This window comes from Grus americana, chromosome 1, assembly GCF_028858705.1.
Source record: "Grus americana isolate bGruAme1 chromosome 1, bGruAme1.mat, whole genome shotgun sequence".
In the NCBI taxonomy this organism is placed as follows: domain Eukaryota; kingdom Metazoa; phylum Chordata; class Aves; order Gruiformes; family Gruidae; genus Grus; species Grus americana.
Window position 1 is genome coordinate 24791090 of NC_072852.1, and position 16666 is coordinate 24807755.

Consider the following 16666-nt stretch of genomic DNA (forward strand, 5'->3'; position numbering starts at 1 on the left):
GTCCTCACCTTTCCATACATTTATGAGTTATGAGAGAAAAAGGAAATGAGCACATTTCCTCAAATTTCAAAGTTTTGGAATGCTAAATCAGCAAATTTGAGAGAAGCTGTAAGCCTGTAAGTCGTGGTTCCATTGGTAGTGCTTGTCCTCTGACAAGAAGGAGAGGATTAGAGGACTCTACAGCTCAGCATTTGGGAAGAGTAACGATACAGGGTCTGAGTCCATTATCATCTGGAAGCAGAGGTGGTTCAGATGAAATACAGCAAATCCTTGTTCCTATTACCTCTGGAAACCAATGCCCAGTTCTAAGGACCAACTATGCTTTAAGAGCTGGTTCTAGGTAAGGACATCATCGTAAAGCTTATAGCACAGTTCTCTGCTGCTTCAAACTCTCCCTCCTCCGAAGAATTCTACCACAGATAGAAGCTGGATCAAGTCTCTCCAAAGACTGGACCATACAGCCTGCCTGGGAGGATCAATGAAGTAGCAAAAAAAAAAAAAAAAAAGGAAAGGAAAGGAAAGGAAAGGAAAGGAAAGGAAAGGAAAGGAAAGGAAAGGAAAGGATACATTTTCCCTACCTTCCAGGTAGCTGGGCTTTGCAAGAAAGCCAATTCACTTGAATTTGATTTCCATATCATACCTGCATTAAGTGAATCAATTAGTTTATCACTTATTTTGAAGACTAGCATTAATTTAATGGTAACAGAAGGTAAAAAATGCTTGTTGCCAAGGTTTTGACTATATTTCACATTTCTCCACAGGGAAGAGAAAAAAAAGAAGACACCAGGATGTCAGTAAACCCTCCACTGGAGGGGTGCTGAGTCCCCCAGTGAGCGCAAAGCACCCACAGAAGAAGGGAAAGAAGCAGAGGAGCCTTTGGCCACCTTTGCTTTTGTGCCAGCTGGCCAGCTGGCCCTGCAGCGTGGTGAAGCTCTGTGGTCCTGCCGAGCATCAGGCATGCATGATCCCATCCTGCACCCACCCTAGTACAGGGCACTGATGCAGCACCACACTGTGACCCTATCTGGATAGGTGACCTAGGGCATAGTCACCTGTGGAGCTAAGGGGATCAAATGCGTCCTGACTTTGGTACTGGCTGGTGTAGGTAGTGGTCCCACATGGGAGCGCACAAGACATGGGAGCTGTTACATGCATCTGCACAACCTCTGCCTGCCCTCAGTCAGCGGCACAGCTGTCTCCAACCCCACCGCTGGCAGCTGTAGCTGTAAAGAACTTCCAGGGACATTGTCTAATGGTAAATCTTATTTTCTTTACAAAAGAAATGGCTCTAACTAGCTGAAATAGAAAAAAAAAATCTGTAAAATTACATTCACTTAGATACTTGGTTCCTTCAATAAGTATTAAGAAGCGCAGACCAAATTCTGATTTTGGTCTTCCACCTAAGGCAACCTGGTGATGAGGATGCAGAGCTGGGCTTGTGGTTCTTCACAGAAATATATGAGCCAAAATCAAAAGACTTGGTTTCCAGGCAGATGTACTACCACAGACACTCATACACTCTTCTGTGTGAAGCGGTAACCTAGACTAAAGAAGAGACAAATTTACACCTGACATAAACGGACAGAGCCCTATGGACTTTAACAGGGCTCTGCCAGTGTATCCTAATAGAGAATGTACATCACAGACTGAATCAGGAGTATTGCCACTCTGCCCACATTATTTGTATAGTTTGTATAAACATCCCACAAAGTACCCGAACTTTAGCTGATGAAGACCTTATTTCAGTTTAATTGAATTTATGCTATCGAAATCAATTGTATATATAAGTCACAACCTAGTTTATTCTTATAAGCCTACAGAAATAATGGAAACACTTTATAAAGCGACACATAAAATTTTAAAAACACATTTCACTGACACAGTGCATGAGCATTACGACATTTTCACATCACCTCTTGTTTCAGAACACAGAACAGTATTGCACAAAGCAGAGGCATCCAGTTTAAATACAGACCTACACTGATGACAGGTATTTAGCAAAACTGGGATAATAGTTTCTATGCTCTCAATACACTAAAGTATGTGTAAGTTCTCCCTGAAGTTTAGCAAACCCTAACCTGAATAAAGGAGCTAAAGCAAAATATATATAAGCAATAAAAAATATTTGAAAAGGTAAACACCCTAGCTTCAGTCTAAAGGCATAGTTCTTAACAACTGTCAGGTTTTCTAAACTTTGATTTTAATCCTTTCTTTCCTACACCAAAATAAGGAAGTTTTTTACCTTGACTTTTGCTGTCATCCATTGCTGTTACACACTACAAAGGAAAAGGTCAGTGGCAAAGCTTTCCTGTAGCTTCTCAGAACAACATGTCATCATAGAAACAGAATCATAGAATGGTTTGGGTTGGAAGGGACCTCAAAGATCATCTAGTTCCAACCCCCCTGCTATGGGCAGGGACACCCTCCACTAGACCACGTTGCCCAAAGTCCCATCCAGCCTGGTCTTAAACACTTGCAGGGATGGGGCCTCCACAACCTCTCTGGGCAACCTGTTCCAGTGCCTCACCACCCTCACAGTAAAGAGTTTGTTTCTAACATCTCATCTAAATCGACCCTCCTTCAGCTTAAACCCGTTACCCCTTGTCCTATCACTACATTCCCTTGTAAACAGTCCCTCACCATCTTTTCTGTAGGCCCCTTCAGGTACTGGAAGGCCGCAATTAGATCTCCCCGGAGCCTTCTTTTCTCCAGGCTGAACAACCCCAACTCTCTCAGCCTGTCCTCATAGGAGAGGTGCTCCAGCCCTCTGATCAGCTTCGTGGCCCTCCTCTGGACTCACTCCAACAGCTCCATGTCTCTCCTGTACTGGGGCCCCCAGAGCTGGACGCAGTACTCCAGGTGGGGTCTCACCAGAGCGGAGTAGAGAGGCAGGATCACCTCCCTCGACCTGCTGGTCACACCTCTTTTGATGCAGCCCAGGACACGGTTGGCTTTCTGGGCTGCAAGCGCACACTGCCGGCTCATGCTGAGCTTCTCATCAATCAGTACCCCCAAGTCCTTCTCCTCAGGGCTGCTTTCAATCCATTCCTCGCCCAGCCTATAGTCGTGCTTGGGATTGCGCCAACCCATGTGCAGGACCATGCACTTGGCCTTGTTGAACTTCATGAGGTTCACACAGGCCCACCTCTCCAGCCTGTCAAGGTCCCTCTGGATGGCATCCCTTCCCTCCAGTGTGTTGACCACACCACACAGCTTGGTGTTGTTGGCAAACTTGCTGAGGGTGCACTCAGTCCCACTGTCCATGTCGCCAACAAAGATGTTAAACAGTGCCGGTCCCAGTACCGACCCCTGAGGAAAGCCACTTGTCACCGTTCTCCACTTGAACATTGAGCCGTTGATCATAGCTCTTTGAGTGCGACCATCCAGCCAATTCCTTATCTACCAAGTGGTCTATCCATCAAATCCATCTCTCTCCAATTTAGAAACAAGGATGTTGTGTGGGACAGTGTTAAATGCTTTGCACAAGTCCAGGTAGATGATGTTGTTACAGTGTGACTCACTATAGCTAGCACTAAGTCTTTGTTTAACTGAAGTCAGTCCCATTTCAGTGTCTAGGCTTAAAGGGACCATTGCAGCCTTAACATATCCACTGCAGGTCTGTTATGAGCTGGGTCTTTGGCTAGAGTGAATCTGAGCATCACAGTTCACACCAGCTGTGAATCTGGTTCTGGCAAACCAAAGGAACTTTTTTGTGGGGTTACCATGAAGAAATGTTCAGAGATAACAGGAGATTAAAAAGAACACAGGACACACCAGCAGATTATAATGCATAGAAATCTGGACAGATTGGAGAACTGGGCAATCACCAACCGCATGAGGTTTAATAAGGGCAAGTGCCAGATTCTGCACGTGGGAAGGGGCAGCCCTGGCTATACTTACAGAGTGGGCGATGAGACACTGGAGACCAGCCGTGCTGAAAGGCACTTGGGGATCTTAGTTGACAGCAAGTTGAACATGAGTCAACAGTGTGCCCAGGCTGCCAGGAAGGCCAACCGTATCCTGGGGTGCATCAAGCATTGTTTAGCTGGTCTAGGGAAGTGATTGTCCCACTCTACACTGCGCTGGTGTGGCCTCACCTCAAGTACTGCATGCGGTTTGGGCGCCACAGTGCAAAAAGGACATAAAACTATTGGAGAGTGTCCAAAGGAGGGCAACAAAGATCGCGAAGGGTCTAGAGGGGAAGACGTATGAGGAGAGGCTGAAGTCCCTTGGTTTGTTCAGCCTAGAGAAGAGGAGACTGAGGGGAGACCTCATCATGGCCTACAGCTTCCTCACAAGGGGGAGCAAAGGGGCAGGCGCTGATCTCCTCCCTCTGGTGACCAGTGATAGAACCCGAGGGAACAGAATGAAGCTGCAACGGGTTTAGGTTGGATATCAGGAAAAGGTTCTTCACTGAGAGGGTGCTCAGGCACTGGAACAGAATCCCCAGGGAAGTGGCCACAGCACCAAGCTTGACTGAGTTCAAGAAGCGTCTGGATAATGCTCTCAGTCATATGCTCTGATTTGGCTGGTCCTATGTGGAGCCAGGAGTTGGACTTGATGGTCCTTATGGGTCCCTTCCAACTCAGGTTATCCCGTGATTCTATGATTCTATGATTCTATGAAATGCGTTAATGTTTTAAGTAATTTAGGGCAGTAGCAAGAAAGGGACCTGGGTAAGGGCCAGATTCAGACTTCCTTACTCAGGTGAGTATCCTCTCCACATAGCCTTGCTGATTTTAACCAAACTGCTACTGGAACAGGGTACTGTGTAATATGAGCAATGAAGTCTGGCCACAAATGATCAATATAGACACTAGTCAGGGTAAAAATAATGTTTTAGACCCACATGTTGGTTTCTTATTAGTTTCCGTGTCCATGCTCTGGAATGGCACTCAGTTCAATGCATCATACAAAAGCCTCAAAAGAAAATTATTTTAGTATCTTCCCTAAGTCGGAGAGATGTAGGGAATTTCTTCATTTTGTCTTCAATTCAATGAAGGCATTCATTGTTTGTTACACTGAAAGGCTGTGTGGAAGACAGGTCTTTGATGAAATGTGTGTGTTTGCACATGGATATGGACCAATGAATAACTGCAAATGGACATGCCACAGCCTGACAGGATGGCGTGTTATGGATGCTAAATTAACCAGTAATCAGTGATTCATTAAGCTCTATCACCTCCAAAGAGGTCCCCATCTGAAGCCAAAGGCTGCAAGACAAGATGTTGCTAGTGTACAAAGGTTCTTCATCTTCTTCCCTGCTCAAGGGAGATGCTCACCAGCACTGGGATCTGTCAGCCTGTTCCCATTTCACAGTCACTGACCTGCCAGCTTGCTCAGGTCACTGCACAAGAGCAGTAGGAGAGCAGAGTTACCAGACCCGTGTAGTTAGCAGAGCAGAAAGCAAAGACCCGCAGTGGCCCCAGAGGCAGCGGTGACGCCAAGCAGCAAGGCTGCCAGCCTCCCAGGAGGTCAGAGCGAGAGGAGAAACGCTCTCCCATCGCCTGCTCAGGCAGGAACACTGCAGGGTGCTAGCTGCCAGCACCGCGCTCAGAGCTCAGGAGCCCCTCACCTAAATGCACATACATTCTGCTGGTTGGCTGGTGTGGTGGGAAAATGAATGTTTGACCCAATGACTGGCAATTGCAGAGATTTTCAGTCAAACAGTACCTTTGAAATGATGGCACAAAACTACCACTGGAAATACTAATACCTCTAGAAGTAATATGAATCAAATTAGGCTTTGAAATACTGAAATATACATTTTTTTAAAGTGTGCAGTGGTGTAGAACTCTATACTCTTCACATTGTCCATGCAGAAGCAGTAGGATCAGTGAGTTGCAGTGGATGTGGCTCTGGGCACAGTGCTGCTCCTCACACAAAATGCCATTTGACTTCAGCAAGAGCTGCAGTGATCCGTTTGGGATCCCTGGTCCACATGAAGACTTTCCTCATCACCATATATTAAATCACCCAACCCTGAAAAAAACAGGCTCTGTGTCCTTTTTTAAACTTCTACATGGATGAATCCTTGTACAAGTTTATTCAACTTTTTCATTCAGGTAAAGCTTCCACTGTTCCAGTAGAAGTTTTATCTGTTGAACATATGAGTAAAACACGAGTTAAGAGTTAAGGAGCTGATAAAAAAGAGGGGGTTGCTTTCAAGTTGCTTAGTGTCTGAAGCAATTCCAGGAGTGGGAGATGAAGAAAACAGAATAAAACTATTTAATCAACAATGCCTTTTCCCTGTGCAATAAAAACTTGCTAAGGAACAGAACTCTTGGTGGCACCATTTCTTATTTCCTTGCACTGCCTCAGAAAACTTCAGCATGTGGTACAAAGCAGAAGCAGCTGCATGGCTCCTAAGAGGAAGACATAAAGCTTTTGTTTTCTTGATCTACTGAACACAACGTGAACCCAGCGCTCCATGAGCCTTTGGTCAGGCAATTCACAAAATATTCCTGTCCAGCCCTGGTAACACTGACACATGAATCTCTGCCTCATGGCTTCAATACTGTCCAGGCTGGGTTCACCAGTCACCTGGAACCTAGAGCCCCTCCCTGAGTGACGGGCTCGGATCTTAAAATTAGTGGGTGACAAGTGGAGGTAAGCAGAAGAGTCACTGTTTTTGCGGATACATCTTCCATTCTTCTTGCACAGGACTTTGCTACAGAGTTTGGCTGCTGAGGTCACATTAATGACATAATGTCCTAAGGGTCCATCAATGTACTGTTTCACAGTTGAACAGCTCTCCTGTAAATAATAAAAGACCACGACACATTTCTTAGTAGCCAGCATTACATACAAATTTATTATATCTCAGGTGCTAGTACAAAACTGTTCTTGGCTAACGTAACCTGTTGAGATAAGTCTTGTTGGATTTACATACTGAAGTAATCTATTGGCTTTAAGTGAGCTTACTTCCATGGTAAGATTAGAAAAATATTGACCTTTACTATATTGTCTATTTGGGTGCTTGGTAGAAACATAGTATGAGACTAGGGAGGAGTCCTAGTAAACTGAGAGTTTATATGCTAATCTGAGACTAACTAGTTCCTTAAGTAGAGAATTCTGGTAACTGCTGGCAAGGAGCAGTGCATGGGACTAATAGGTTTTAAAGCACATATTGAGTCACTGCTTTGGTCCTGATTCCTCCAACTCCTTCAGATTACAAGGAGCCACATCATTTTCAGAAACCAGCACAGAAGTTGTTGCAATTGCGACTAGAAAGTTCCAGTTCAGAATTCCCTCTTCCTTTGCCCAAGTCAATGGTGCTTTGCCAGAGACTTGAGGAGGAGGAGAGCAGACTGCATGAAAAGCAGAGTGGGCACCGAAGCCCAGCCCAGGTTTAGGAGTTGGGGCTAGCCTGCCGTGTCTCCTGTGAAATCCCAGTACAGCCTCCTGCCTTCTCCATCACTTCAAGAAGGATTATTTGTGAATTCCTGGGAGGAGGAATTAGGTTTTTTTCTTGTGGTACCATTATTTTCCACGTGTCATTTCAACACTAGTGAACAGAGAAAATACTCCCCTGCGGACTCCATTCCTTCTCTGTGGATCTGTACAAACTGCCATAGCTACAAAGTAGAACACTGTAAAACAAGCTGTGCTTATATTTGCATGTTATTGCTTCAAAACATATCTTTCTTCTAACCTGGACTCATTGTTCCATGATACTACCAATGACCTGCCCAAAGCAATGTGCTCCGAAGCAACAGGACATCTCAGCCTAACAAAGTACTGACCTAATGAGACCTGAAAGTACTACTGAGCCATCATCCTCAGTTGCTGGCTGATGACATCAATAAAGATAGGTAGATGCTACGGAGGGTGCGGTGGCAGAGAAGATGTATTGAGGTGATTCCTAAATACTAATAAACCGATATGACCTACCTTTGAGCTGGCGTATTGCATACTGCCCCAGAGAACAACTCCAGCTGCTCCCAAAGCCGCACTTTCACCGATGGTATTGACCAGATCCACCTGAAAATGAAGACCAAAACCAGACATTAGAAAACCAAAGATAGAAAAATAAAAGTAAAAAAGCACTAGGATATGGGCATCACTTTTTTTTTTTTTTAGGTCTTGTGGTACATTCTTCACAATAAAATTGCCGCTTAGTTTAGAAAGCCCTTCTGTGTATCTCCAAAGGATTGCATAGGTTCCATGCATGAGTGTGACTAGTAAATAATGAAATCATTATAGTTGATTCACAGGGGGTCTTCCAACCAAAGCTGTGGAGTAAGAGTTGAATTATCTATTTTATCTACCAATCTTTGAATGATTACCATACCTACATAGGCGCCATTTTTGGCAAGTGATGATAAGTATGATCACACATCATTGGATCACTCTTACAGTGCCTAATTGCAGTTGATAGGCTTTAGGCAGGTGTCTAACTTGTGCTGCTTTAGCCATGCCAAGACAGTTACAGAGCTGCTGTTCCTACCAGCGTGAATGCCATTGTTTCAGGAAACATATCCTTGAAAAATGAGCCTTTCCCAGTGCTATGCAGTGCTAAATGGGGAGAAAAAAAAAAAATGCACACATTTGCATATTGACTTAATCATGTCCACTTTTAGAGCTGCACTAATAAGCAGTCGAGTTGTAACGAGAGCAGTAACGCAGCTCTTCCAGAGCACAGGCTGTGTGTAGAACAGGAGTCACTGGTGCCTTCCCAACAACGTAGCAACCTACCTTGCAAGTGTCTCAAAGCCATTCCCTGAGACCATGAATATTGTGTATAGAGGAATGCAATTAAATCTTAGATAATATGGACAAAGGATCTTCATCCACCCCCAAATTTCAAGCCATGATCACATCTAAAACCATTTCTATCTACAATAATTGGTTAGAAAGTAATTCCTGACCAGTGTTTGTAATGACAGATATTACAATATTTCTCAATTTGATGAAGAAACAGCAAATTCCTTTAAAAAGCTAGTGATGGTCTTTGATTCAGTCTTTTCACCTGTTTTTAGGAGAAAATAATACAAAAGACCAGCCAAATTATCACAGTATGGTGGTAACACCTTAGAAATGCAAAATAATAGCATGGAAGAAGCATGTTGTTATTGTTAATTACTACTAAATAATTGATTTCACTTTGTAAGTGAGCCTGTTGATTTACCAATGCAGAGTTAAGGAGTCCTCATTCCTAAAACATTTATGGCCCAAGAGATATAAAAGAAGGCACAAATAAATGCCTTGGGAAAGGGAGAATCTGCTGAAGAGTTAAAGACAATTGCAGAGAAGTCAGAGCGAGCAGTGACTTTGACCCTTAACTAAAGGTTGGACAACACATGCAGGAAAACCTGCAGAAGTCTGAAAGAGTAGAGCTTGCTTACTGGCTCTTAGGGCAGGGTTTGGAGTGATAAAAAATATAATTGGTCTTGCCTGAAGTTCGTGTTGCTTCTGATGATCCAAACTACCTTTCAGAGAATGTAATTACTCTTAAAAGTATGTAGTCTGGTGCTAGTTTTATAAAAGGATAGTGGTGTGGGCTCCAGGTGTTACTTTCATATGGGAAATGCTGGTTGTTTTTTGTTGGGTTTTTTTTTTCCTATAGGAATTAATTTATCAGTTAAAAAAAAAATGAATTAAAGATCAAAATATCAGATGTTAAGAGATATAGCCTGGCCTCTTGGTGATGAGAGTTCCCTGGCTTTACTCATCTGCAAAAGATTTTATGAAGATTACCCAGATACTAAGGCTGGGCTGTAATTCTACATTAGCCACATGATGGTTGGGTGATTTAGCACTAACACAGTTCAGATCTCATTAACAAATTAGTGAAACCTTTTCAGACAGCCAAAATAAATAATCAATAGATATGTAGTATTGCTGGGTGAGCTATGACCTGAGAAAACCCCAAAATAAAGATTTTCTAAGTTATATGCTTTAGGAATTAGGGTGCTTGACCAGGATTCAGTAAATCCGGTTTTTATTGCCTCATATTCCACATCTTTCTTTTGTTACTTTTAGAAATCTTTCATATTCATATCCACAAAGGGATTTCAGCACTTCATGTCTAATTCATATAGATATAAAATAATCAAAACCAAGAGCATGACCCTTAAAGTTCAGCTAGTCCTCTGGGTGTGTGAAGTCCAACGGCACTGATAATTTCACAACTGAAGTTCCCAAGGCACCTACACTTCCACTTTTGTGCACGCCTAGAATCACCACCTTGCCAATGCTGAGAAATTCAGCACTTTTCTCAGGCTAAGGCCAAAATCTGACATTAGATTGCAAGGTGTATTCCCCTAGGGCTGCTTAAAGGACTCTTATAGCACCTGCACAGGTGTTGGATGCTGGTGAAGAAAGCAGTTCACTGAAAAAAAATAAAAATGTATGGAACTCCATTTAAACACTCTCCTTCTACCTTACATTTCCTTTTTTGGTACTCTTTAAAACAAAGGTTGAGTGCTAAGAGTCCTCCCCAGGAGAGAATTAGAAAGACATGGGCTGAATTTTTCTTTCTTCCTCCATGTTTAAAAGATACATCATCCCCATCTAACCCTCCAGCGGGGGTTACCTTCACTGTGAGGTTACAGACAACGTTTAGAGGAGTGCCATTTCTCTTTCTGATGCCATTTCACTTTGCACCAATTCAGTGAAGGTTCAAAGGAGTGCAAGAGAAACAAGTGAGAACCTGACTACAGCTTATGATGAATTCAGCTTAATAATTAGGTAACTTGCCCACAGCTGCCATTTCTAGGCATAGTTATGTCTTTTACTGAATGAGTGACTCATGTTCAGTACCTCAAAAGCCATCAGCACAGAAGGGCTCTTCCCTGAATAACCTATGAACAGAAGGTTGCACCCCTTCTTTTATTTTTTATCTATTGTAGTCTTGGTTTTGGTCTGGTGATTCCCTAACTCTTTCCTGGTGTCTAACGTAAGGCATTGGATTCATCCTGAGCAGGCCTGGAAGAGAACTGAGCCAAGAGCTCCTGCACCAGAGGTGGGTTCTCTGATTGCTGGATGGTCACACAGAGAGGGAGGCACCACCACTACTCTCCCCTGCCACAGACAGGGTTAGAAACTAAAAGTTTCACTCCCCATTCATGTATTTTGAGAAAAGGAAAGATAAGATCCTCTCATAATGGCTGAGAGTGGCAAATCGGGAGCAGAGATAGGGAGGTGCCTCCCTGAAACCCCAAGTGAGGCACACGAGCTCCACCGGCAGCCTCAGACACAGCAGTCCTTGTTTCAGGACTGAACCTAGCGCCGCTCCTCACACAGCACAGCTTGGCATCAGTGGGGACTCGCTGGTGTGGCTCTTCCATCTGCGTGTAAGAAGTACCTCGTATGGAAGAAAACATGCAAGTTTAAAAAATTTTAGATATAATTTTAAATATGAGCATCTTGGCATTTGTCTGGGTGGGGAATCTTATTTTACTCCTTGTATCAGACCCTCATCCGCCCATGTTAGAGGACTGTCCTGAAGAGGCAACTTTATGGGGTCAGCTGCCATGTAGGCATCCGGTATTTCTCCAAGTGATAAACAAGTTAACAAAGCCTCTTCCCTTCTGATGCTCATTCTCATTCAAGCTTTTGGGGGCAGTATGCAACAACCAAAGATCCTAAAGATTATGTTGTTCTGTCTCTGAGGGGACAGCTGATTTGGCAGGGAGGAGGAGGTTCTAGTTTCTGTCGATGCTTCTCCGTATTTTGATCAGCCAGGTCATTGCATTGGACACTAAAAAAATAGGACGTGAGCTAAGCCGTTTCAGTTTCAGAGCTTAAGAGGAAGCAGGACAGTTAGTTCTAGTTACATGTTGAGGAAAGAAAAATAAGTACACCTGTAATCTTTCCTTTAAATTCTGAACAGTCTTAGCTACAGACATGCTTTTTCTGTATTCAGGAATGGTAGTGCAAGCCTGGCGCGGTTGCAGGGAATGGTGTCTGTACACATGCACACCTGGTCATCAAAGAAGACTATCTGTAGGTGAATGAGAGAATTGTTATCCATTATTCATCATTTGTTAGTTGTCATCCTGCCTTATTAACGACTTCAACCATCTAGTCAGGAAGCACAGATGCTACTGTGTAACTTCCCTCTCCCACACGCTTAGTAGTGAATTGTCAAGGCAGATAGTTTCTAAATACCCTACAGATGGCAAACTGCTTATATGCATCTCTAGCAAATACAGAAACCTTTCATAATGATTGGGATCCCAATTCAGAATTTATAAATTGTTTGCAAGAAAAAAAGGATGAATTTCTCAGATACCTTATGCACAACTCACCTGATTTCCAGGTGCAGTCAGGGTGAAAGGTACAGCACACAGAGCTACAGCATCATTTTGGGACCTGGGTCTTTCATCTTCCTGAAGGTCTGCTAGACCTGTGTCTCTCCCTCAGTGACTCTGACTCACAACTGTTCTTTCTATTTTCTTCCACCGTGATATTTATTGTATTTTTCATACTGTGTACAGAAGGGCTTAGACACAGGGCTTGCATGTGTCAGCAATTATTTCTGTTGGACTAGAACGTCACAGCTTTTGCACAGCTTGATGGAGCAGGACAGTGATTCTCCTGGCCCAGTCTCTGTCAGAGCTCAGGTATCTATGAGCCTGCTATCCTAATTTTTCTATGGCCATTTAGCCTGGATGTCATTGTACTACACTGGCTCCTTTCCTTGTCACATTCATCCACATCATTGCTGGAGCTCGGAGGTTTCATGCCTTGTTTGCAGGTTAGTGAGCGTCCCTTAGGGGCATGTCATAGGTCAAATGAGAAGCTCCAGTTTAGTCTAAAATCTGAACACACAAAACCATATTTACCATCTCTTGGTGACTTCAGGGCTATGAAGGAAAACAAGAACATTATTTTCCTGATCATTCCTATTTAGAGTTTTCTTAAGTGCAACCCCGCAGGTTCTTGGCAGCCCCCAAGCTGTTTGCACAGACATTACGTGTAGTCTGGAGATACGTCAAGCCCTGTCCCCATGGCTGCCTGCAGCACTGGGTACTGTCCTTATTAGAAAATATGTAGTGGAGCCAAGATGTTTCTCTGGCTATGCAGGGATCTTCCCTGGCTGCAGAGTTGCAAAGTGATCTTTAAAGCATCCAACAGTAAATGGCTACATGCAATTGAAAAACAGGCCAGTGAGTTAAAGAGTGTAACTTAAGAGGAATGTCACTCCAAATTACCACTGGGCTGTTCAGAAAATAGCTTAACGTAAAACAGTAACTTTATACCAACACAGATTTTGAACTTGTGCATAACTGGTAACTGCATGTTAGTTTTCATAGCTTTCAGTAACATTCTAGTATTTGTATATCAATCAAGGGATTAATTTATATTACAAAAATGTATTATTACAGCCTGCATTTGAAGAGTGGTTCATTTATTTCACAGCCTGAGTTCTTCAGTGAAGGGTTCTGGGTGAAATCCTGCCTGTACTGACCCCTGTGGCTCCTTACCCTCAGCGCGACCCAGCCTGGCCTATTTGCCCACCATTTCTGAGTCAGCTAGGACCTGCAGTTTCCACCTCACACAGAAAACAGCTCCAAAGAGTCCCTGGTTGCTAAAAACGTGGCAGACCAAATTCATGATTGCTTCTACGTACCATTTGCTTCCTGGGGGCAGCCTGAAACACTTCTCAGGCTGTCAGGGCTCCACCACGCCGCCCCAGCTCCAGGCTGAAGCCACACGTTGCCTTTTCCTTTGTCCCTTCTCTCCCTTTTGCTGTTCTGGTTTGAGTCAAGAGCTTGTCTCTGGCAGCAGCAGAAGCAAGCTCTCATGCAGCCCTCTGTAAACCACAGGGAGGGAACAACCCCAGATGCCCTCAGCCATCAAGGGGTTGTTTCCATGAGCTCCCTGCTCCAGACTTCCTCCCCTTTCATGGAATTGATAGCGATCAAAGCCAAACTTTTGGCACTTGGGACAACTACTAGAGAAATTAATAAGCATCTGTGCCTCTCTAATATGTGCATGAACAAAGTCAGAGCCACAATCGTCATTACAGATCCAGAAAGTCTGGGACTTGTATGCATATATTCTTACCATCAATGTTGTGGCCACTATATATTTATTGCACTTGATCGTTGATTGAAGGAACATCGCATGACTCAAAAACTTGCTTTCTTTATTAAAAGGTCTCCACAGTGTTAGCACTAATTGTTGGATCATGAAGATATTTGAACACGTTGTACCTCTGAAAAGTGAGATGGCCAATGCTCATCGTGCAGGAGTTAGGAACTCCAGGCCAGACTAGTTTACTTGACTGGTTTATTTCTATACTGAATGAATTTACATTCAGATAAAGAAACAAAAAAGCCCCGAGGCTTCTTTCTCATGGGAGTTTATCTTTCCATTACACTGATTAGTTTTAAACTTCATGAAAATTTGTCAAGTTCATTTCACAAGCTGTCCTGAAGAATTAAAATATCAGAATGAATTACTTCCTTAAGGAAATGATTTCTTTGTACTTTCTTTCTAAATTACCCTCATTAAAAATATACAATGTTATCCTACAGAAATAGACCAAAGCACTGCAATATTAACTCTTGAAAGGTGTACAGTTTTGTACTGTGACTACAACACTTCCTTTCAGAGGGGCTGCCTTAAATAGGAAAAACAAATGCATAAGTGCTTTTATACAAGGAAAACTTTTAGAAAGCATTTTTTCTATGAGGCTGTTGCTAATCTCTAAATTTCTAAAGAAGTCTATCTGCTTACCTCTGTTAAAACATGAAAAGTATAGGCATAAAATGGTCTGGAGTAAACAAAGACAGGCAAAACGTAGTCTTTTCTAGCAATTGAGGCAACACGTATTGCCTCCTTAACCCGATAGTGAACAAATTTTAGTGCATTTGGACTTGACTTGAGTATATAATCCAGGTATATGGAAGGGTAGAGAGCAGTGCTTTCCTTCCACAGCCAAAGCAGGAGGTCATTGCGGGAAGACTCAATGGCTGGGCATTTCCCCGTGTAGGCTTGGGGGTGTTCTTTGTAATCGTAATTGTAGCAGTCTGGGTAAAGATAGTAACCCCACAACCCATTTGGTCTCATGTGCTCAGCCAGAAGGATAGTGTTGTTCATAAAACTCTTGCCAGCATTTTCAAATTCCTCTTTAGCCACTTTCCTAATTTTCTCCTCTGACCACTGAGGATGCCGTCTCCTAACCATCTCAAGAGATTTATTTCTATAAATGCTTTTATTGCCCCAGTTCCTGTCCCACTGGGGCCTCCAGTTTTCCCAGTCAATGACTGCAAGTCCCTGAAATTTCTTCATGGGTATGCAATAGTCAATGTCAGACTTAGCTTTATTAAGGTGTTTGATGAGACTTTCGTTCTGGGGCACGCCTCCATTGACAGGATCTCCGCTATCTGAGTAGTAGGGATAATATCCCAAATGAGTGTGATAGAAGATTGTCACATTGGATCCACTCAAAGTCTCATTGGTATTGGATGCAATGTCAAAAACGCTGAGATCCAGGTCTACCTTGTACCGCAGCCTGCACTGCTCGGTCGGCGCATTCCAAACCACCACGAAAGGCTTGTGCAGAACCAGAGGGGCCAGTGCTGGCTTCGGCAGCTGAGCATCAACCCCGGTAAGCAGCACCGTCACTGCTAACCATTTGACCCAAACATCCATGGTATGTTTTTTTTCTGGGAAATTGTTATGATGTGTCCTTGAGAACAAAAATGAGAAGACATATTAGAAGGACAGTAGCAACCCTGGAGGCAGATAGGATGACAAAAAGATGCATTTTGGTTTGACTTGCTTTTGTTAACATTATACCTGGCACAAACACAGAAAAGTGCAAAACTGTGATCTTGTAAAAATGAAGTTTAATTTTAAATGCTTTGAAAAACTTTTTTATGGATTTCACTGTCCAAAGTGTGTTCTGATGCTTACCTTTTTTTTGCTTTCCTTCTCACCCAGACACGTCCCACAGTTGATTCAGACCTTTCCTTAACACTTATTTAGTCCCCAATGTCTACAAATGAGTTAATAAAAGAATAACTTAAAACAACAGTATAAAACCAAATGTGCTGGTCATGTGAAATTTCAGCTTCCAAGCATGTTCTGCTACAATCAGTCTGAGTTGCCTAGATCATCATCACAGTGGGGCTAAGGCCTTCTTTACAATCTGTATACGCTAATGGTCACAATAGGAAAGGTAATTTAAAAAAAGGCAGACCCTTCTACCTCACACAGATTAATCAAGAGAACTCAGAAACGCTGCAATTTTCAGCATATCTGAAAAAAACCATATTGTTATCTACCCCTGAATTCAGTTTTCGTTTTCTAAATGAATAGATGCAAGAGTGATAATCAATCTGCAGGCTAGAAGGGTGATACTATTAATGACTTAATGGTTTAAGCTACTTATTATACTGAAAGCAAATTAAATATCAATATGTTAATAAAATAAATTATGTTAAGCGGATCTGAACTAGCCTGTAAAGCATTCTCTATCTTTGAAAAAAGGACCTAGTTTGTAGAAGTGGGGGCTTATAGTATTATTTTTTCCTTTCAGGGCCTGCTGTTTTCCCTGACAGTCACGCTGGCTTGGGGACTACTATTACTGGCACCCCAGGCACCCACACCCCCACTTTGCACCCCGTGGGGCAGCTATTCACCCGCTGCCCGCAGTCAGCTGCTCCAGAATCTGCCCCTGCTCCTGTCTCTTCCCCAAGAAGCACAG

General features: G+C 43.1%; 1 protein-coding gene across 1 annotated transcript; it reads right to left on the bottom strand.

Moving 5' to 3' along the window:
- Positions 1–6327: 6327 nt before the first annotated feature.
- Positions 6328–15609, bottom strand: LOC129198959 (hyaluronidase-1-like). Its single transcript, XM_054808635.1, has 3 exons — positions 14692–15609; positions 7894–7983; positions 6328–6756 (listed from the first exon to the last, which is right to left on the bottom strand). Exons 1-3 carry the CDS (start codon positions 15607–15609, stop codon positions 6328–6330), a joined length of 1437 nt encoding a protein of 478 aa, XP_054664610.1.
- Between the last annotated feature and the right edge of the window lie 1057 nt (positions 15610–16666).

Coding starts and splice junctions, on each gene's coding strand:
- LOC129198959 (XM_054808635.1), bottom strand. CDS start 15,609: ATGGATGTTTGGGTCAAATGGTTAGCAGTGACGGTGCTGCTTACCGGG. Junction 7,984..14,691: donor CTTTTCATGTTTTAACAGAG/GTAAGCAGATAG, acceptor CTTCATTTTCAG/GTGGATCTGGTCAATACCAT. Junction 6,757..7,893: donor TGCAATACGCCAGCTCAAAG/GTAGGTCATATC, acceptor TATTATTTACAG/GAGAGCTGTTCAACTGTGAA.